This window comes from Psittacula echo, assembly GCF_963264785.1.
Source record: "Psittacula echo genome assembly, chromosome: 7".
Taxonomy (NCBI): domain Eukaryota; kingdom Metazoa; phylum Chordata; class Aves; order Psittaciformes; family Psittacidae; genus Psittacula; species Psittacula echo.
This window is the reverse complement of record NC_137740.1, coordinates 24090456-24113168: the sequence shown is the minus strand read 5'-3', so window position 1 is coordinate 24113168 and position 22713 is coordinate 24090456. Positions and strand designations below refer to the sequence as shown.

At 43.3% G+C, this 22713-nt stretch overlaps 1 protein-coding gene across 1 annotated transcript; it reads left to right on the top strand.

Moving 5' to 3' along the window:
* Window positions 1-1322: 1322 nt before the first annotated feature.
* Window positions 1323-21728, top strand: TNN (tenascin N; the record flags this gene model as incomplete). The annotated part of the gene is given in 16 exon segments (XM_080623990.1): window positions 1323-1734; window positions 2705-3082; window positions 5763-6026; window positions 6869-7054; window positions 7595-7684; window positions 7914-8177; window positions 10913-11176; window positions 12174-12256; window positions 12259-12436; window positions 16693-16823; window positions 17335-17467; window positions 18344-18495; window positions 19565-19661; window positions 20335-20502; window positions 21198-21361; window positions 21582-21728. Coding segments are annotated over 16 exon segments (3111 nt in total).
* Window positions 21729-22713: the final 985 nt, after the last annotated feature.

The following is a 22713-nucleotide window of genomic DNA, read 5'->3' as shown; positions in this document are numbered from 1 at the left end:
TTGAAGAGAGATGCACCAGAGTGACTTGCAATATAGGTATAAGCAGGTATAATATGTATTTCCAATGGTGATGGATTTTAGCAACCAAAGCCTCATGTTTCTGAGCATAAAAGGCACCTTCCTGCAGATGTAGGGCATGAATATAATGGTAGGGATATTTCCAAAGTTTTGGCAGACATTTAGGAGATATAAGGATGTTTCACAGAAACAGTTAATTTCCATTATAACTCAGGATGGCTTTCAGAAATGTGATGATAATGGAAGTAGCAGAGGAGCTGAAAACTTAATATGATTCTTTAGGAATGGAGTCCTCTTACTTTATAGAGTATTATTTGGGGCAGCACTATTATCTGAGTTCAGATGTGCTGTTACTATGGATACCTACTGGCCAAATGCTTTCTAGTTATCACATTACCTAATTTAGCAATTAAATAATGATTTTTCTTCTAGTGCAATGAATAACATGACTTCTTAGTCACATATGGTGGCATTTTGTATTTGCATTGTGTGATATGAAATTCTAAGTATTTAACCAAGTATATATCACCTCCTGTACAGATTGATATCTACCATTAGTGTCAAAATTCAGCTTGTAACATTGAATAAGCCAAGTCAACTAATGAATTTATGTTTCTAACTTTACATTTTATCCTTCTACCCGTTTTTGTTCAGTTTCTTCCTTCTTGTTATTCTTACCTCTAAGGTGTTAGTTTCTTAAGTCAAAAAATCTCACTTGGTTAACAAAACAATTTTGTTTCTGTTGAAGACTGTGTCTGAAGACTTTAAGCTTAAATGTCTGGACTTCAGATGTGACCTCTAAATGTCAATGCAGTTAAACATTAATATGCATTTATTTTTAAGGCTTAGTTTTGAGACTTAATCAGCCCCAAACCATGTTCTTCCAATGTATTTATTTATGCAGGGTAGGAAAGAAAGAATGTTTTTGAAATAGAAAAATGGAAAACAGATGGGTTTGCAACATCCTCTCACTCCATGTGTTAAAAGATTTGCTCCGGTAACTTCTAAATCAACCTTCCCAATGCTGAGATAATGAATCAGATAACCAAGTCAAAGCAAAATAAACTTAATCCTTCATGTGAATCCAGTGTTCAGTGCAGGTACTCTACCAACCTAGTACTGAATTAGGGCAAAACAAATAGCTGTGGTTTGGGTTGGTGGTTGTTGTTGGTTTTTTTGTGGTTTTTTTGGTTTTTTTAGAGAAATCATGAAAGCCAACTTTATAACCACACAGCTTAATTTCTTTTCTTCTTTAAGCACCTGTGTTGTTTGAGGAGTCAGTGCTCCCTCTGACAATCTGCCAGATGGATTTCCAGAGCTGGCTTGCCTTTTCTATGGGCGTATTGCTGTGCTGTGCTCTTCAGACATCTGCTATTCAACATCCTGCATCTCACAACTGCACTAGCGATAGTCAAAGAATATCCTTCAGCCACTCCTACAAGATTGACCTGCCCACATCCTCCCAGATTAAGGTGGAGGCAGATCCATTCCAGCATGAAGACAACAGCGGGGTGCAGCTAGATCTTGGAGAGGCTGAGGAAAATGAAGAGCAGAATATAATCTTTAAGCACAATATCCATGTGCACGCACCCAAAGGGGACTGTGAAACTTTGACCCACATTAAAGGTCTGCTTGAAAGGATAGAGAAGCTTGAGAAAGAAGTGGCAGAGCTGAGAGAAGTTTGCAGCCCTGAGAAGTGCTGTGAGGGAAGCCGAGGTAAGTAAGAATTCCAGTATCTGTTCTTACGTCCCAGGTACAGCCTATTTACTGCAGAGATTTGGGGACTGGAATCCATTTGTCATGGTTATTGGGGATTCTCTGTGAGTGAAATGTCCTAGTCCCACAGATGGGAAGGTGCTCTGGTTTCTGTGATGTGGAAGATCTGAAGGTCCCAAAATGTGGTAGTATGTACAACTTCTGAAACCAGTGCAGGGAAAAAGTGGAATGGAACAAATTCTTGACTTTTACAGAGGTGGGAGGATTCAGTGGACAAATTCCTGGAGGACAGGAGGGTGGAAGATGAAGGGGGTACTTCTTATTGCTGTCTTTTCCTTTCTTACTTTTGCCTTCATAATTCTGCAGTTGAGAATTTGTCTGTTTATTTCCTTCTTGATAACTGACTGAAAGAAGAGCAGAGCTTTTATGTTTTGTGGTGGCCACAGGCTCTGCCTGTGATCAAACTTTTATACCACATGTCCTCTAAGAAAAGATTTAATGAACTAATGTTTTTTGGGGAATGGAGACAGGGAGAAGTGCTAAGGCTTTGCTTACATGAAAAATACAGGCATATAACAGATGAGAATAACGTGCTCTCCATCTTTGTAACTGTGGTGAGAAATGGTGAGCTTAAATTACAACTGGGAAGATTCATGTTAGAGGTTGTGAAAAGCTTTCTAATTGGCTCTGTGGGGCAGTCATGGAATCTGCATTCCTGCTAAATATGGATAAATGTGTTGGGAAAGGCAACAGTGGAGCTGGTCCCTCTTTGGACCTGGGGCAGATGGAGATGGTGATGTCCTCAAGTATTTTTCAGCCCATATTTTCCAGTGATATTCATGCTTTCCTTTTAATGACCTTGAGCACATCTTTTCACTACCTTTGCATTGCTATTCCTAATTTTACTGTTTATTTTCTCTCACCTGTGTGTCACACTTGCTGTTGTGCATCCGGGTACTACTCTGGCCAGATGTCTTGCACTGCAGTGGCCATGGGACGTTCCTCTATGAGGCGTGCAGCTGTAAGTGTGCTGAGGGCTGGAAGGGCAGTGACTGCTCCCGTCCTTCCTGCCCCAGCCACTGCAGTGGTCATGGGCGATGTGATGGTGGGAAGTGTATCTGTGATGAGCCTTACTTCAATGAGGACTGCAGCCATCAGCTCTGCCCTGAGAACTGCAGCAGCAATGGGATCTGCGACACAGCCAAAGGGGTCTGCCAGTGCTATGAGGAGTTCACTGGGGAGGACTGCAGTGAGAAACGATGTCCTGGGGACTGCAGTGGCAATGGGTTCTGTGACACAGGGGAGTGCTACTGCCATGACGGCTTCTTTGGCCTTGAATGCTCCCAGGGTAAGTCATGCCTGTCAGTTATTTCTCCCTTCACTCTTTTAAGCTGAGTTTTCTTTTCTACCTTCTATAATTATTTGGTTAGTGCTGTAGTAGCTAAGTGTGGGGTCAGAATGTTCTTCTCTGAGTTACTGCTGGGCTAGGCATTGGTGACTGATCCTTGTTGTTAAGAATTGCCTGGAAACATTGTTGAATTGGGGAAAGGTGAAAAAGCAGTTAAAGACAGTGCTGCACAAGCCCGTGTGTAGCAGCTGAAGGGAAAAACAAAACTGTATGGAGCCTATAATTAAAGAGGGAGACAGAGTCTGTTTGTTGACATACAAATGAGACAATAGAAGGTAAAATAATGTTTGCTGCAGTGTCCACTCCTTGCTGATAAGGTAGTTGATCTGATAAAACCTATGAGACAAAGTATGCATAAATCCTTTAAATAATCTCCTTTTTAAGTGAGGTCTTTGGGAAATTTTCCCTTATCCTGCTTTGCTACAAAGCAGTAGGATTTGTCTGAGAACACCTGAGCGAGCTGACCTTGAGATGTGTGTCCAGCAGTTTCCACTTAACTCTGAAAAACCTATAATCTTCATACAACCACAGGCTGATACTCCAGGTTTCAGCATTCAGCCTTTTACCCTGAAAGCCACCTTTCCTTCATTGCTTGGTCTAATCTTGCACAGCTCCTCATGAAGGAGAAATAAGCAACAGATACACACATTGAGGACCAGGTATTGCTCAGTAAGGGCTTGTAGTGACCTTACTTTCAGGTCTTTTTTGCTCTGGGTCATCCCTCATCTCTCAGGCTTGATCTATCTGCTTAGAGACATGTCTGTTATTTAAAATATTACTACCTCAAATTCTTCATCCAAACATGAGGTCTGCATGAAAACAGGGTATTAGCTTTGTTTACTGGCACTCCAAAATAACACTGTGGGATATCTGAAGATGAATAAATGAATACCTTAGAGCAATGGTATCCACAAAACCAGTTCTTTGATATCTTGGCACAGTATTAGTTTAACCAGGAAGTCTTTGTGATGATGCTATAATCAGGAAATTGGAAAAGAAAATAAAGAGGGACACTCTGGTGTTCCCAGGGGAGCCAAGGTTCCCCACAAGCCCTCACGTGAGCTCTCAGCCCAGCACTGGATCTCTAAATGTGCTGCTCATCTCCTGCTTGCTTCAGCCATTAGGACCTCAGCCTGCTTCTGGAGCAGGAGCTGCCTGATGGACAGAGGTTAATGAGAGTGAGCAGAACACAAGATGGACTCTGGCATGGCCCACAACCACCTGTCCTCCTAATTCACCTGAGCAATTGATGCTGTGCCTCTGATGAACCCTTTCTCTTCAGGCTGTCCTCGGCTGCTGGAGAGCAAGAGCACGAGGTTTTCAAGGGTTACCAAGGCCAGGCAGCTGCCTCCTTCCCCTTCACACGCCTGGTGCTGACCAGGCATGTTTTTATCAAATCCTGAAGTGCTTGCGGTTGTCATGTTGATTGGAGAAGATGGCTGTGGAGCAGCTTAGGGCAGAGCAAGCAAACGCATTGCAAAAGCAGATTCTCTGGGCTAGAAAGTCACTGCCTTTGCAAGAAGCCCTTGTCAGAATATCCTGCTTGGAAACAAACCGTTCTTGGCATTGCCCTAAGAAGATGATAGTGGTTTCTTACACTGTATTTCTCCAGAGAGGCAGATAGAATCCTCTTCTGAACTATGCTTAGAGAAGGCATAAACCACATCATATGTGTTTAGGTTCTTTATTATGTTATTGCAAATATGGACTATTCAAATCTAGCTTCTGTATCATAAGAAAAGGCAGGATGAGCATTCTTGCATTTTGTGCATAGTTTTATCAAAAGCAATGGCATGCGCATATCAAGGGTAGAATTCAGTTAAAGTTGTGAATTACACAAGGGAATGAATGCTGCCTTTCAAGTTAGAAGAATTCCTGATATTATCTGACCTAATGTTGCTGACACATTCCTTTTTACAGGCACTACAGGCACTTGCTGTCTGTTCTTTGCTATCTGTTGATGCCTTGCTAATGAAATACAGCTCATAGACGGTTTGATCAGTTTATGATTTGCTTACTTGTAATCAAAATCAGGTAAACTCTCTGACAGATGTTCTACATTGCATGTTTTCAAGGGCTGCTTTCAAGACACTGATGAACCACAACAGCTGTCTTGTGGCAAAATGGTTAAGGCAGTATTGGTGTCCTGAAATCTATTATGTGCAGTGGATTTGCTCAGGTCTCCTCCAGGGTGTAAGTTTCCATCAGTAGAAAAGCTCAGTTTTCTGCCTCTACCACAGAAAAGCTGTTCCCCAGTTTTGGGGACGAGCTGACATTTTTGAGTAACTGAATAATAAGAAAAGAAGGTTTTGGCTTGTCTTTTTCTTCTTAGAGACATTAGAAGGGACAGCTTTGTGAGAACATTTTCCTCATGCCAGTGTGGGTTTAGAAGCTGGAGAGAGTCATCTAGGAAATTACTGTATTTGTTACTGGCTGTAGTATTCATTTGTACTTAATGATAAGCTGTTGACCAGAAATGGATAAATCCAAGATGACTTCAGGCTGGGACTTCTAGTTCTGTATTCTCTCTGTATTCAAAATAGGTTTGAAAAAATGTCTCGCCTGGCCATGTGACAAGACATCAACCTCATTGCAATGTTTTCCTTTGTTTCTTTTCTAGTGCTTGCTCCTCAGAACCTGCAGCTACTGAACTCCACAGAGAAGTCTCTGGTTGTCAGCTGGGATCCAATGACTGATGTAGATAATTACCTCATCAGCTATTATCCAGTGGGGTATGAGACATTGGTGAAACAAGTCCACATGCCCAAAGAACAGTTCATCTGTGAGATTGTGGGTCTCCAGCCTGGCACCATGTACAATATCACACTTTATCATGTGAAGAAGGGGATTGCTAGTGAGCCCAAGTATCTAGAAGCAAGTACAGGTAGGAGTAGACAGCATTCTTCAGTCAGAAGCTGTAGATCTTTAGATTCAAACAAGCAAACTGTTTGGCTTTGCAGGTTTGTAATATCCTGTGTGAGCGCCGGAGAGCACTTTTACTTCCCAGCTTCAGTTGCAGTGTTCTGTTCATTCTGTTCCCAGATACGTATCATTAGGGCTGAGTGTATTGCAAATTTTGCTTTATCTTGTCCAAATCCTACTTGCATTGACTTCCCTGAATTACAGGGAATCTGTAAAGTTTCCCACTGTAAGAAGCAGGAATAGAAGTGTGCAAGATAAAGCCAGCACGTTATTAAGAATAACACACTGTTTAACCAGATGCAGAAGGGACTTTAAAGTAGACAGAATGTCATTCCTAGATAATGATTTGCCAAACATGTCTGCAGCAGTGAGTTTTTCCTGATAGTCTCTCCACCAGCCTGGTGCTACTGAGGTCAGGAGATCAAGTGTGGAAAGATTGCATATTTGAAGCAGTCTCTGGAGAAGTGAAATGCTATTGTGTAAGCAGATGACATTATGCTGTCTGCCTGGACTCAGAAGAAACAGTTGAAAATTTGATTATTTTGACATTTTTCTTGCTTCTAGCACAACAAGTGGGAGCTGAGAGCCAGAAAACTCTTGAGTTGGAGTGTTACCATGGATAAAATTAAGACTGTTCAAACAATTATTGTCCTGTACTTGCTTAAGACTTCAGTTTGGCTCAGGAAAATGTCCTGGGTCTCAGAAGCAGGTGACTGGGCACGGAGGGCTGTTTAACAACTTCCTATCTTATATTTACCTTTTTGTGCTGATGGTGCTTCCTTGACCCTCTGCTGTTCTTCCCAGTTCTATTTGCACTCAATGCCATCTGGATGACAGAAGAAATGGAGCACTCCCTGGAAGTGGAGTGGGAGAACCCACCAACAGATGTGGATTATTACAAGCTGAAGTTCAGATCCCTGGTGGAGATGGATGAGAAGCAGGTCATGGTGCCCAAAAGCAATGACCCTAAGAGCAGACACATCATGACTGGTGAGTACTTGTAGGTATTCCAGACTAGGCAGGGGCAGGAAGAAATTACAGGAGTGATTGATGGTCAGACCATAGTCCTGAGATGGTGCTTCTCTCATGTGTGGATGGCCAGTTTCCCTTCACCTTGTGCCTGCCATAGGCCAGGGTGAGATCTGTTAGGGTTCCCCTATCCCATAATTGATGAGTGTCTTCAGAGGGAGAAAGCTTCTATGCTCTGTGGACAGGGAGCTTCAAGGCATATTAATTTGGCTTTAATTCTGTCCTTGTTAGGAATAAAGCATATTCTATTTCAGAGCTGGTAACACTGATGTTATATGGAAATCTCCATTTGCTGCAGTCGGTGTATGCCCTCAAAGCAAGCCCAGACCAAAAGTGCTATCAAGGCATTCTTAAGACAAAAGCAAGTTAGGTAGAAATCTAAACTTTAAGTTCCTCTCTGCTACAAACCTAGAACTGGAATAGACTAAACAAAATAGCTTTCTTTAAGAAAAAGATACTGTCTTCCCTATTTGTTGGTAACTTTCCCTCTTGCTATTGTAGGCCTGAAACCTGGCACTGAGTATGAGATCACTGTCATACCCATGAAAGACAATATAGAGGGGAAATCATCCTCAGTGAGTGGTAGGACTGGTACGTAGAAAGCTTCTTTAATAATAGTGATGTTTCTACAGGGTTTGGGGACAGATCTGTCAAGATCTCAGCACAAAAGGTGCACAGTTGCCTGCTTCTTCATGCAGGACCTGCAGGCAGGTCTGCTTTAAGCTTGTCTACACTTTATTAAACAATAAACCCAGCCCTAGCTCAGTCTTTTGCCTTGTTTAGTGGAGATTCCTAATCCTGCACCTTGAAATCTTCTCAGGAGTTGATAGCCCAACCAATGTGGCAACTGACCAAGTGACAGAAGATATGGCCACGGTCTCATGGCATAAAGTTGAGGCTCCCATAGACAGGTACATGGTGAGATATACCTCACTTGATGGAGACACAAAGGAAATAGAGGTGGGGAGTGAAAACGACACGGTCACATTATGGGATCTGGACCCAGGCATGCAATATATCATCCACATCTGGGCAGAGAAGGGGCCCTATAGAAGCAAGAAAGCAAGCACCAGAGCTGTGACAGGTGAGTTGTAGCAGCAGCAGTGGTGGAAGGTGAGTTTGAAATTCAAACTCTTTCATCAGCTTTACTTGTTTAACTGAAGCTTCTTCTGCTTTGAACGCTTTTTTAGTGAGGCAAAACCTCATGTCATTCTTACTAGTGAGGCTGAACAGGTCTCCAGCTCAGCTTGAAGACTTTGTTTTGACTCCTGGTATATGACAAGGCATCAGTTACTATTACTACAAAGAACAGTGAAACACAGCAAAACCTAAAGCCTCATAACTGGAATATGTAATTCATGTCTGCCTTTAAAATGCCGTAAACCACCTCCAGGCTTTTCTTTGGGTGACTGTTGTAGCTTTTCCCAAAAAGACAGGGGGCTCATAGGCATTTTGCACAGACAGTCATGCCAGTGTTTTCTAAAAAGGAAAATCGAATTTATTTGGATCATGGCATAATTTAAGAGGGGAGTAAAATTTCCTGAACAGGATGTGTGGTTGCCATCTCTTGATGACAAGAATTTTCCATTGGAGGACACTTGCAGTAGTATTTGCAGCTGGGTTGGGAAACTCCTTAAGCTTCTGTTCTGCTCAGTTCTCATACTCCAGCCAGCCACTGTTCAATGTGGCTGTGGGTACAAGAGCAGTTTGTACTGGCTATTTACAAATGCCTTATCTATGTGCAATCTGCACTTCAATAGCAGAAAGTTCCTAGGGGAGTGTTTGGGATGCTCCACTCAGGATGTTAACCAATGTATTTAAGCATATAAATTGGACTAGACACAACAGCTGCCTCAGGGAATTTGTAGGACTGCCTGAAGTTCCCATCCAGAGGGGATCAGTAAGGATCAGCTGCAGCACAATTATAACTAAAGAACAAACTTGATTTTCATATTGCACAAGAAAATAATTAACTTGATTTTTGTTGCCACAGGTAAGAATCTTATGCTGCTAGCTAGCTGAGCTGTGATTATTCAAACACAAGTTCCCAGTGTGTGCCGCTCTAGGGTGACACAAAACTCAAACAAGCTTCAGCATCTTTCATTAAAATGAATTTTAATCTTGCAGAAGAAGTGAAATTAGTACACAAAGGTGGAAAATCACAATTTTTACAAATACTAATGTGTGATAAATCACAGTACAGCTAAGCTGATGTGTGGTAAATTACAGTGTGGCTGTTGGTTGTGCATTTATGCCCTCGAGTTTAAAGCCTGCAGCAGAATTAGAAATGCTGTTCCCAGAGTTTGGGAGGCATCTGCAAATCTTTCATTGCTCAGGATGCTAAGATGTGTTTAGCAGTTCAGTGAAGACAAAAAAACCCAGCAAAAAAAGCCCCATGCTCTGTAAAGGTTGCGTAAAGGCTGCCCTTGAAGGGCCGCATTACTGCAGGCTGTGTTGTGTAGTGACTTAAGGCTTGTGAAACCTAGTAGTATGTTTCCACCTGTGAAAGGGCAGGGGAATGACTGTAATAATGGGGGAAGTCTGAAAGTGGCTTTTTTCTAGTGGAGAATGTGAGCTTAGTTTTCACTAGTGCTGTTGCCTTGTTTTTCACCTTTAAAACTTTTCTCAAGAAAATTGCTAATCTAGTGTCCATGTAGTGGCCAGATGGCTGACAGGAGACACAGTCATGATCTTCTGGGATAGGGACTGGTCTCTGATAGACAGATACTGATGAGAGACAAAACAACTGATGGGGATGCAAAGGATGTGGAGGTGGGGAAGGACCAGAGCATCACTGCTTTGACAGGACTGATGCTAAGCAAAAATAATGCCACTGGCCTCTAGGCAGAGAGGGGAGCCCAGCAGACATCAGAGCTGTGATAGGTAGGAAGTTTTGCTTTACTATAAAATAATCTTGTTCCAGGAGAGGTGTGTTTCAGGCAGGGATTCTGAGCAAGTGATTTTGATTTTTTTGGGTTAATTCCCAGACCAACTGAGGCAAGAGCTTGTGATCTTCAGAAAGCAAGACACCAAGTTCTGCATGGGCTTTCCTCTCTGTCTGTGCAGGGTTGGCTGTGTTTTTGTTGCTCCCCAGCAGAGAACCCTGCTCTTCCAAGTGTGAAGAGGAGACCTAGACCCAAGCTGAAATACCTCAGAATTGGTCACCTCCAGCTTTGTAGTTTAAGCCTACCATTGATAAGAAATAAAGGACGAGAAGTGGAAGAAATTGGTAGGGCACTTGAAGACAAGATGTGTAGCATCATTGGGACAGCTTGTGTTCTTCACTCCTAACTGTTCCTGCAGAAATTAGCAGCCCAGAACAGATTCAGGTGGCTGACTGGCCCTGCCAAGGCTTGGCCGCCTTGGCGCTGGCTGACATGCAAGTATGCTTACCGATGTATCAAGACTGGCAGGGTGTGCTAGCAGTTAGCACCTTTTTTTAAATCTACCTTGCACTGTATTCAACAGTACAAAATTATTTGGCTGCACAAATGGCGATATCCAATGGGACTCACTTAAGTGTCAGTTGTTTACACTGCATGATCAAAACACAGTTTATAGCTAAAGATAAAACTTCTATTAGATTTACCAGTTTAAGCTTGTAAAAAAGCAAGCAGGCCTTTGGGCACACAAACCTTTTTCAGGTCCTTGGGCATAGAATCATGTCCCAAAACTCATCTGTTTTTATCAAATAGATTTCATAGTCTGATAAAGCGTACTGCCTCTGGCTATAGAACTTGTGTTGTTTGTGTCTTTAGACCATTGTAATTACCACAACATTATACTGAAACTTCTAATAATTACAACTTTCACTTCCAGAAATTGACAGCCCAACTGAGCTGCTGACTGACCAAGTCACAGAGGATGCAATTACTGTTTCCTGGAACAAAGTCCAGGCTTCAATAGACAGATACAGAGTGAGCTACATCTCAGCTGATGGGGACACAGAGGAGAGAGAGGTGGAGAAAGACAAGAATGTCACTACCTTGGCAGGACTGAAGCCAGGCATGGAGTATATCGTTTATGTCTCGTCAGAAAAGGGAAAACAACAGAGCAAGAGGGCAAGCATTGAGGCTGTGACAGGTAAGTGAGCAATAGATTTTATTAGGAGTATAAGTTACAGTCCAGCTTTGCCTTAACACTGAATAAATCCATCCCAAGACATTTTCACAGTAGAGGGAGATTCAAGCTTAACAAGTCAAGACTTCAGGTTAGTGCATCTTGTTGTGAAACCTATTCAACATCACAATAGACAGGACCTAGTTACTTCCATGTACTACAAATGGGCCATGTTGTGAATACTAATAGGGATTAGGGAAAATGAAGCCTTTGCAGCAGTCTCTTATATGTTCATATAGTCTTGTTTTATTTTAATTGCTTAATTTGTTTATCCTTCATCATGGAATAAGGAAATTCTCAGTTCCTTTTTGCAGATTAATTAATTAATTACAGTGTAGAGAGACTAACAGTAGGCAGGATGCCTTTTCTTGCAATAGGATGATTAATCCTGATGCCTCAGTTCTTACCAGGACATTCCCCCTGTGTTTGAAGTCCTGGTTAAGGAGGTGTACTGATCTGCTGAGTGAGAGGGTTGCTGGTTTATAACAACACTGTAAAGTTGAACATCTGAATTCATTGCAAGTGGTTGCAAGCACTTGAGACCCATGCTTTAGGTCAGGATCTTGCTGAAGGATGATGAGTAAATGTGCATCTGGGTCATCTTGGTCTCTTAGCAAAACAGCTTTGGTTGTTCTCTCACTTTCTGGACAGGTGACATGTATGTGAGCTTTGGAGGCTTGTGACCATGAGAAAACAAGAAAATAACAGTATCTTGCTTTGCAAAGGCTCTCTTCTGTCCAGGTCAGGACTGGCTGTGCTGTTCTCTAGGAAAGCATCTATAAGGATTAAAGATAGACCCCAGTCAAACCATCTCAGACCTCGATACCTCCCAGCTTTGTGGGTCCAATCAATATGTGATCAGAGATAGGACTCGTAAAAGGAAGAAACTGGCAAGACTCTTGAGGGGAAGGAGTGTCAGTGTGACTATGACAGCCTGTGTCCTTCCCGTCTGTCTCTGCAGAGAGCCTGGCTCATCTAATGACTGACCAAATGACAAAGGACACAATCACCATCTCCTGGGACAGGGCCCAGGCTCCTATGCTCCTTTAGATAGGTACATGGTGAACTACACCTCTGGTGGTGACACAGAGGAGATAGAAGTGGAAAAGAATGAGAGCACTACAAGACTGACAGGACTGAAACCTGGCATTGAGTATATTATCTTCCTTTGGGCAGAGAGGAGAACATGGCAGAGCAAGAAGATCAGCACTGAGGCAGTGATGGGTATTCTAGAAAATATTTTTGCTTCTACATGATACTGTGTTGTGGAGGCGGTCTCACTTTCTGGCCTGTTGCAGAGCATATGCTAGACACTGATTTGTCTTGTGGGGACATCCATGCTACAGGCACCTTCAAGCTTCAGATAAAGATGGTGCTAAGTCTAGATAACTTTTTGAAAAGAATTACTGCTCTTAATTGAGAAACTATTAGCTCAGAGTGAGCTCCACAGCACTTTGCTAAAGCACTCATCAGCTTTGGCTGCTCTTTTTGGTCCTCAGGTATGCTGAGCTTTGCAAGTGTGGCTTAGCTCTGCCCCACAGTGTTACACTACTGCTGCTGAATCCTGTCTAAATTTAGGATGGCTCAACTTGTGTCACTGATAAGAACAGTATTTATCAATGAATCAAGACTTGGAAAGAAATACCTCTATTTTAATTGTCTTCTCCCGAAACATGAAAAGGAAGCCTGGTTTGAGCCTGGATAAAGTTTCTTAACTATCAGTAATTTCCTTTGTATAATCAGGGCTTTTGCTTGCAGAATTTGGCTGCATAGCCAGGCTGAAGACTGACTGGTTGGCAGAGGACACTGCTAGCATTTCCTGGGAATGAGGAAGAGGTGGGGCAGGATGTAGATCTTGCTATCCCAATTATTTTTAAGCCAGATGTGGTGTGCGTCATCTGTACCTGGACAGGGAAAGGAGGAACCAAGCAGACCAACAGGGCAGGCACAGACATTCTCATGGGTGACCTGTGGAAATGCTGTGAAGTGATTTTTGTAGCTGCAGAAAGAGGAATGTGCATCTTCACTACCCAAAGCTAGCATAACGGAGACTGCTGATAAAGAGGATTAAAGTGCAGATGTTGTAGTAGTAAAGAGCGTTGACAGCTGATGGTACTCAGTTTATTTCACTAGTCCTTAGTCAAAAGCATGCTGTGCTTCAAGTGCTGTTATCAGGCCTAGCAGTAACAGGTTTAACAACCATAGTTAAATCATTTTAGAATTGGGAATGGTTTAAAATAGTTGCCTGCCCTTTGGCTCTTGACCTTAGACTGGTCCTAGCAGACTGCCAAGTTCCTGTTCAGCCAGCCATAAGGATTATGGTGTTCTGGGAACATTTCAGAGTCATTCCACATCCACTGGCCTTGCTGATATACTTTTTCTTAGTTTGTGAATCAAACTGGTGTGAGATAGAACAGTTGAAGCTTGGATTTAGGGCAAGATGTCAAACAGTTCCCCAGCGCTTACAGAGATCAAGGGCAGCTGATGGAAACAAATGAAGATCTCCAGAGCCCAAAAGAATGAACTAGAAATGCAAGAAGAATTTCAGCAAATTGAAATAGTTTGGTTGTTTGTTTTTTTAACTGGAATTAAAATGGAGACACCTGGAAATTTTACATGAAGTGAAACTGCTGGGTGAGTGAATGCATTTAGCATTAGTAGGGTTAGCTTTGAAATATCTGCACAAAACACATGTACTTTTGGTTTTGGTGTTGCATTTCCAAAAGTAAGGGCACCTCTTCTGAGGGGAAAGAACCCCCAACATTTTCAAGGTGATGGCTGGTTATTCCCTGGCATTAAAACGGGCTGTGGCAGGGAGTTTTCTGCGGTGGTCTGCTGACCCATGGGAACTGCTGGCTGGCCTCTAAGAGCAGTGCTGTGAAACTGCAGACTAAGGCGGCGCTTCCAGTCCCTTGCTTCTCGTGATGGATTTTGTACGTTCTATCGCCCTCTGCTGTCCAGCTGGAGGTACACATGTAGTCTGCCTCTCGGAAGGTTTCTGCCTCGTTTTACTTACTCGTTTTACAGCTTTTAGTGGTCTCCCAGGTGAACCACGAGTTCATTAGGTAATGTACTAATGCCTAACTCGTGAGTCTAGTGAAAGATGGTCTTCAGTTATAAGGAATAGCCAGTGTAAACCAAAATGCTGTGTGAACTTTGGTGTTAGTCTCCTTGTTGTTCTCCTTACGTTTGGTGTTTTGCTTTCTTGTTCTCTGCCTTTGTAACTGCTTTAAGCAGTAACCCTACACAAGGAGTGCAGCATTTCCTGGGAGAAGCCACTCTTCTCATTTATCTAAGGCATAGCTTGACCTTATCTTTCTCCACGGCCTTTTCACAATGTAATATTTCACTGATGCATTATAGTTAGAATCATAGAATAGTTAGGGTTGGAAAGGACCTTAAGATCATCTAGTTCCAACCCCCCTGCCATGGGCAGGGACACACTAAACCATGCCACCCAAGGCCTCATCCAACCTGGCCTTGAACACTGCCAAGGATGGAGCGTTCACAACCTCCCTGGGCAACCCATTCCAGTGCCTCACCACCCTCTCAGTAAAGAATTTCTTCCTTATATCCAATCTAAACTTCCCCTGTTTAAGTCTGAACCCATTACCCCTTGTCCTGTCACTACAGTCTGTCACAGAATGGACTCAGTCAGAGATCAATGTGATCAGACAAAGCCATTTATTATAGAAAACTAACTCTGTATATACTATTTCTTAAAGTTGTTTACACTAACTTGGCCCATTGTGATTGGATACATATCTTTAAGGCCCTTAACAACTAACATATAATTGGTTAGCACAGGTGTGAGAACCTGACCTTCAAAGTTTTCCAACAGTCCTCAATTTAGCAACTCAGAAAATTCCAGCTCCTTCTTATCTTGCTGGGATTTTCACTCCCAGTGCCTCGCTCCCATCCTCCTTAACCTTTAGTTGTTCCTCAGTTCATGTCGAACTCCATGTAGGCACTTGCTGATCAGGGTACATGGCCATTCTTTGCTAGAAAGTCATCCACAACAGTCCCTGATGAATAGTCCATCCCCAGCATCCTTGTAGGCCCCCTTCAGATACTGGAAGGCTGCTATGAGGTCTCCGCGCAGCCTTCTCTTCTCCAGGCTGAACAGCCACAACTTTCTTCATAGGATATATATAAGCCTATCTTCATACGGGAGGTGCTCCAGTCCCCTGATCATCCTCATGGCCCTCCTCTGGACTTGTTCCAACAGTTCCATGTCCTTTTTATGTTGAGGACACCAGAACTGCACACAATACTGCAAGTGAGGTCTCACGAGAGCAGAGGGGCAGGATCACCTCCTTCGACCTGCTGGTCACGCTCTTTTTGATGCAGCCCAGGATATGGTTGGCTTTCTGGGCTGTGAGCACGCACTGCAGCTGGCTCATGTTCACTTTCTCATCGACCAACACCCCCAAGTCCTTCTCTGCAGGGAAGTAGCTGTTGTTAATGCTTATCCTCCTAGCACTCTTCAAGGTCTTGAAGAAGTTGGAAGTGTTGTTGCCTGGTTTACATAGAGAAGAATTGAATTAACAGACAATGACATACCTGTAGTCCCCAGGGGAGCTGGGGGGAAGAGGAGGGAATTGAGATGAATTATGCAGTTATAATTTTCTGTGAACTCAGGTCTACTTCAGAGTTGGAGTAAATCTGTGGGTTCTTGCCTACCAAGAACCTTGTCTCTAAAACTTGGAAAGCCAGACAAACCTTGCTACTTGAATTGTTTTCCTTAAGATGTTACCAAAGTATATAGAATGTAGCAAGCACAAGATGAAAATTAGGCAGATGCTGCTTCTATTGTTGTTACTTCCAAATGAGCTTTTATCTAGGGAAGCACTTCAGTCCTCTTGTAGGTATCTCATAAGATACTTTTTGACAACTGCTGTGAACTGGCATTGCTTAGAAATAACTCTGTTGTTCTTCCTCATGCTGAATTTGAACAGTCTGGCTGCACAGGGAAAATCTGGCTAAGCTGGTGTCCCATATACAGCACAGACTGTGAACTGTAAACCTGTGAATTTCTTTGTATTCCTGTGTTTACTAAAGGAGGCTAAAGCATGACAATGAAGCTTATGAAGTCATTCTTCATCTGCAGTAGGGAAACAAGGTGTAGGGCCACTCAGCCAGCCACACTAGGGCTATGCTCCAGGACTGGAGCATAGAGCCCAAGACTGACCTGTCTGTGAATGCTTCTTGGATACGAGTCTGATGGGGACTTCTAAGGCAGCTGTGTTAAGCTTCTGGGCCCTGAACAGTTGAGCCAACTGCAGGGCTCACAAAACATCCCAAACCTGATCTGTAGCAGACCTTGCCACATTTGGCTTCTGCTGCTTGCCTAGGTATGCAGGTCACTGGGTAGTTTCTGTACTTCCCAGTTAACTGGTTCTGAAAGCTCAGCTCAAGTGCTGCACTGCAGTTGGTGTCTTTTGTTTATATGATGAGACTTGAATTTTCTTTTTCAATAGAGATTGATCCTCCCAAGAACCTCCATGTATCAGATGTGACTCATTCTGCTGGTGTGGTTACCTGGACTCCTCCTGAAGCACAGATTGATGGCTATGTTCTGACCTACCAGGGTCAAGATGGCACAAGCAAGGTACAGCAAATTCCTCAGTCCTGCAGACCTCACTGAAATCACCCCTATGATTATGGGCTCTGCCAGTTGGGTCTCATGGCTGTAGGGACTACAGGAAAACAATTTTGGAGGGGAATCTATGCTATCCGTGGCGAGGGAGGAAGAGCTTGAGGAAGGACATGTCACAAAGTCCCTCCACAGCTTCTACTCAAGACAGTATCATCTCCTCCCAACAGATCTCTAGGTGAAAAGAACATTTTTACTTCTGTTTTCTAAACTCTTTATTACCTGGAGAGGCAGCCCTCACCAGGGATAGGGTGTCCTCAGAGTTCTAATGGTGTTCCTTGAGACTTTGCCCCAAGTCTTCCTTCTGAGGAGATGGTCTCCATGTTTCAAGGAAATACAATGGATGTGCCTGGCTGAACTCTACAAGAGAAACCTGTAAATGCATATGGAGAATGAGGCACTGTGGTCCAGAAAAGCTAAATGCCATTGAGAATTGGGTTGACCTTTGATCTGTTTTATTTGGCAGGAAATACAGCTCAGTCCTAGTGAGCAACAGTTTGTGCTGGAGGGACTGGAACAAGGAGTAAGATATACCATCTTTGTGATGGCCTATAAGGGAGCTCGCCAGAGCAGAAAGATGGACAGTACCTTCTCAACAGGTAGGAATTGGCCTCTGGGGTTGCGCTTTTCCCTGTGCTCTACAGCTGTTGTGTTTTATATGTAATATAAATAATATATATAATAATGACCTTGTATAATAAATGTCAGAGGTGGAGTTCATGTTCTACAGATGCACTGGAAACTATGATCATAAGAAAACCATGAAGCAAGTCAGTGACGTATCTGCTGACTGGGCATCCATTCTAAGCCACACCATTTGGAGCCTTGCAAAACACAATGGGGCAGTGTGAGTAGAGGTTACTCATTGTGGTCAGTGCTGCTTGCAAACCTTGCTAGCCAAGCATGGGACAAAGCCTGCTGGTGAGCTGCCAGTAGGCAGGAGATGTTACGATACATGTAGAGATTTTTCTGCACCATCCTAGTAATGGTAGGGCACAGCTATTTAAGTACTCCCACGGCACTGTGTAGCTGCTCAGGTTGTTTTCAGAGGTCAGGAAATGCACACTCAAATGGCAACAAATCAAACAAAATCTCATGCCAGCTTGCTGTGGAAGCCTCTTGTACTGTGGCAGTGCTCACTGGGATTGTCAGTTGTGGACAAATTGTGAAACACAGAAACATTACAGTCCCTGTATATTGGTACTCCCACCCTCACAAACAAGGGCTCCCTCTTCCTGATCTCACTGAAACCCAAGACTGCATCTCTCGCAGCCTCTGGGGACCCCATCCATGAACCAGTTCCTAGGAAGTAGGGAAGGCTGCCAGCAGCAAGATGCAGCTGTGTACAGTGAGGGCTGCTGATTTCTTTACTTGTTTTTATGCTGTTCTTAGGAGATTCCTCAGGGTGTGAAATGCCTCCTGCAGCTCTATAGCCTGCTTTGCTGATGTGAATTTTTCTCTTTCTGTTTTTTCAGTTAGCTTCCTCTACCCGTATCCCGCAGACTGCAGCCAGATGCAGCAGAATGGAAATACATCCAGTGGCATGTACACCATTTATCTGAACGGGGACGGCAGCAGGCCAATGCAGGTGTACTGTGACATGACCACTGATGGAGGCGGGTGGATAGTGAGTGCTTCTCTGCTTCTCTGCTTCTCTTTGTTTTTTATCCCTGTGATCTGGTACTGGTGTTTGCTGCGGCCCTACTGCAGTACTGTGTTTCAGCTCCTGCCTTTAAGTGGCATGTTTCAGGAAGGGTGGTGGATGCTGATGTATCCCCTCAGGCTGTCAGTAGGAATGCTATGAGAGACTGAATGAGCAATAGCATTTTTCATTGTCCGTTGTGAATGCCACACAGGTTTGTATTATTGTTGATTGAGGGTAATGGCTGAGTAATGATAGCTTAATGTGTTACCTTATGCAAGTGAGAGGTCATGGGTTGTCTTATGAGAGTGATTCAGCCCAGTGGTAAGATGAGGTAGTGCAGCTTAGCCTAACTGCCTTTCACAATGAGTTAACTAAGATACATTATTTCATTTTGACTACAATATAATGTTATATGTATGGACAATTAACACCCTTCAGCTGAACTCTGTTAGTATTTTAAATACTAGTGTTGTGAGAATGCACTTGAACCCTGACCGCACAGAAGCTGTTGAGTGCCTCAAAGGAACCTGGAGGCAGAAACACAGATACTTTGAAGTGGGGAATGTGTATGAACATGCAGTGAATCTGGGGTTCTCAGATAGTTGTCTCCCTAAATTAACCAAATAAAAATATCTTTATTCCCCTTTTTACCTTTCATTTTCAGGGATAAGTGATTTTCTTCACTGAAAGAAGTTGTGTGTTACTGCCCAAATCCCTCTGATTTTGCTAAAGTTTAGAAACCCAAATGTCTCATAGATCTTGTCTCTTAGATCATGCTCAGATTGTGATGTCCATAGGCATTTGTGGAAAGCAAACCGTATAATCTGCACAACTTACTATTCACTCTAGTGCTTACATGCACTCAGAAAATGGAAATGAATTCTTGTGTATACCCTGCTCAGGTGCAGTGTACCATCAGCTACAATTGTTTGCTCTTGAATGTTTCACCTTTTCAATTGTGTTTGAATCAGGGTGAGCATTTCTCATATCCCTCCTCCTCGTCTCTCCTCAGCCTGTCGTGAACTGTCACTTAGCAATCCTTGCTTTGCAGGTGTTTCAGAGGCGGAGCACTGGCGAGGTGGATTTCTACCAACGGTGGAAAAATTATGTGGAAGGATTTGGAGATCCCACAGGAGAATTTTGGCTTGGTACAGTAAACGGGTGTGACCAGTGAAGAACTGAAGATTAGCTTTGTAGAAGCACCTAAATGCTGAAATATTCACCCCCCGAGGCTGCAGTTTTGAACTGCCAGCTTTTGTGTCTTCCTTAGAAATTCCAATGAAGCACTGAGGAATCTCTAAAGGGCCATTGTGTATTTCAGCTGACATCTTTGGGCTTTGGAACAGTCTCTGAGCAAGCCAAACTCCGCAAAGGTTTATTTCAAGCTTGTGTGCCCCTATGAGAGGGGTAATAAAGAAATCGCATTCATGAATATGCAAATAGCAAGATACTACACAAAACTTGGTGTACTCAGTCATTTTTTGTCTGTCTTGTTTTGTTAGTGAACTCTGTATCAGAGAATCCAGCACTAAATAGGTCAAGGTCTTTGGAGCAAGAGTCTAAATGTTCTGGGAAAAATAATGCTGTGCTACAGCCAGTCTTCTGCTGGTTTAGGCTGTTCAGGTTTTTTTGATACTGCTGTCTGTTGCCAGAAAATGAGATAAGACAGCTTAAACTTGGCAAAACATCATGACAGCATCATGCAGGGAAGGAAGGAGGCAGGAAATATCTGATTTAACCAAAACGGCCACAGGGTGAGAGTCTAGGATTGCAAAGGTGAACGGGCTTTTCCATTTTAACAGTAATTACTTTTTCTCCTAGGTCTTGACAAGCTGCACAATCTCACAAGCAGCAGTCCCATTCGCTACGAGCTCCGTGTGGACTTGCAGACAGCCAGCGAATCTGTCTACGCTGTCTATGACTTCTTCCAGGTTGCCTCAAGCAGGGACAGATACAGGCTGTCAGTGGGAAATTACAGAGGCAATGCTGGTGAGGAGTGTCTTGTACTTGTGCTGTCTCTGCCTAACACAGGGAAGCAAATGCTGGGACCTGTGTATTTGTTTTGCCAGTAGCATGGTAGCTCATTAGGTCAGGTTAGATCAGATGTGGTTTGCTTTGAGGAGAGAAGTCTGTACTTCCTAGAGAGACTGAGGAGAGTATGCCCACAAGCCTGTCTCCTGATGAAGATGGGAAAAAGACCTGCTTTTCCATGGGGAAGAGAAGGCTCTGTAATCTGGTGAAACACCAGCTGAAAAGGCAGACTGGGAAGTGTTTCCATGGGGTAACAATATGTGCTGATGGTGGAGCAACTTTTGGGGCTCCCCAGCTGAGAAGTCCAAAGAGTGGCTTTTGTTCAGCATGGAAATTTGCTCAACAGCAGTAGTTATCCTGGTGCTGGCTTCTGCCACTTGTAAATCCTTACTATTGCTATTGTGTCCATAGTCTTCTACTTAACTTTTAAGACCTATCCTCTTGCCACAAGGTTTAGATCTTCAGCTGGGAGGATCCTGCCCTTGGACATGCCCTCTAATAGCAGCCCTTGAGAAATTTTTGTCCAGATCTATCATGTGCTATTGCTTTTTCCCTTACATGCCTGCTGTGTTCTGCCTGAAGGGTGACAAAGCCATCAGGCTGAGCAACTGTATTATCTTACTTCTAATCATGTCATTCATCTCTTCGCTTAGGGGATGCAATGACCTACCACAATGGCTGGAAGTTCACAACATGGGACAGAGACAATGATGTGGCTCTCAGCAACTGTGCTCTGACACACCATGGTGCATGGTGGTACAAGAACTGCCACTTGGCCAACCTCAATGGAAAATATGGGGAGAGCAAACACAGTGAGGTGAGTGGCAGAGCTCTGTTAGGTCTTCTCCTTAGCCTTGAGAAAACATATGGGGGTGATGTCTCCCCTTGGAGCAGGAGAGATTGCCCAGGCTATCTTACCTCATTTCATTTGAAAGGAAAATGATCCGTAAGCAAACTTACTTAGATAAGGGGGCAGTGTTACACTCTGAATTCATGGTCTAAGTGCTTTAGTAAAAAATTTCTTGGTCTTTTCCCAGGGTGTGAATTGGGAGCCATGGAAAGGCCATGAATTCTCCATTCCTTTCACCGAGATGAAGATCCGTCCTCAGTCTTCCAGTAATGAGCCAATCCTGGGAAGGAAGAAGAGGTTTCTATTAGGGAAGAGGGAGAAGATCAGGGCTTAAACTGAACTCGGTGCAGGACAGTACCTAAAGATAATGATTCAGTATTTCTTAACAAAATGTTAGATTCCAATATATTGGAGACAATTGCTGACTAACATGCACCCAGAGACCTCTGGTTCTGCAGCCTAGCCTGCTTCCAGCCTTTGGAGCTCCTGATGGCTGATCAGTCAGAGACTGGGAGGGGACTTGTAGCTCCCCTGTTTGGCTAAACATACATGGCAAGGACCAACTTGATCCAACATATGCAACTTCTGTGAACTTTACATAAGACAAGCTTTAATGCATGCTGGTTTTTTTTCAAAACCCAAGGCTGCTGGGTTCTCTTAATTCTGTCCTTTTCTGGTGCTATTCACTTCAGGTGTCAAAAAATTCAATTTGAACCCACAAAAAAATAATACCCCCTTAATTTACACCAGAGAGAACTTTCCTGAGGCTATCCTTTCTCTCTGTGTTACTCTGTGGTCTTCTTTTCCTTTCCTCTCATCATCCGGAGTACATTTTCTACTCTTCTTGCAGTCAGAGCTGGGTTTTGGGAAATGTCACTCTGCTGGCAAAGCTCATTAACCCTAGTGAGATCTGTAATCTGAGTTTCTCAACCCCCAGTATCACACCTCTTCAGGTTAAAATCCTGCTCTCTATTTTGCTTGTCATTTCTTGTCCTCCAGCCCAAGGAAAAGCCTAGGGAGACATGCAGTAAATTAATGCTTACACTCCTGGATAAGGCCCAGAACAGAGTGAGTGTAAGAGCTATACTTCTCCAAGCTCTGCTCGCCATTCCAAATCTGCCTCTGCATACTGCTTTCCTAAGAGGCCTCTTGCAGGCCATGAAGAAAATTCTCTGTGTCACTGTCCTATCTGCTGTCTTCTTATTTTTCATTAGCAGCATGGTAGCTAGTGATGCTGAAATGATAATGCCTGTCATCTGCCTCTGCATCGAGCCCTTATCTGGTTTAACTCTTGAGTTAAACCAGTCCTGCATGTTCTC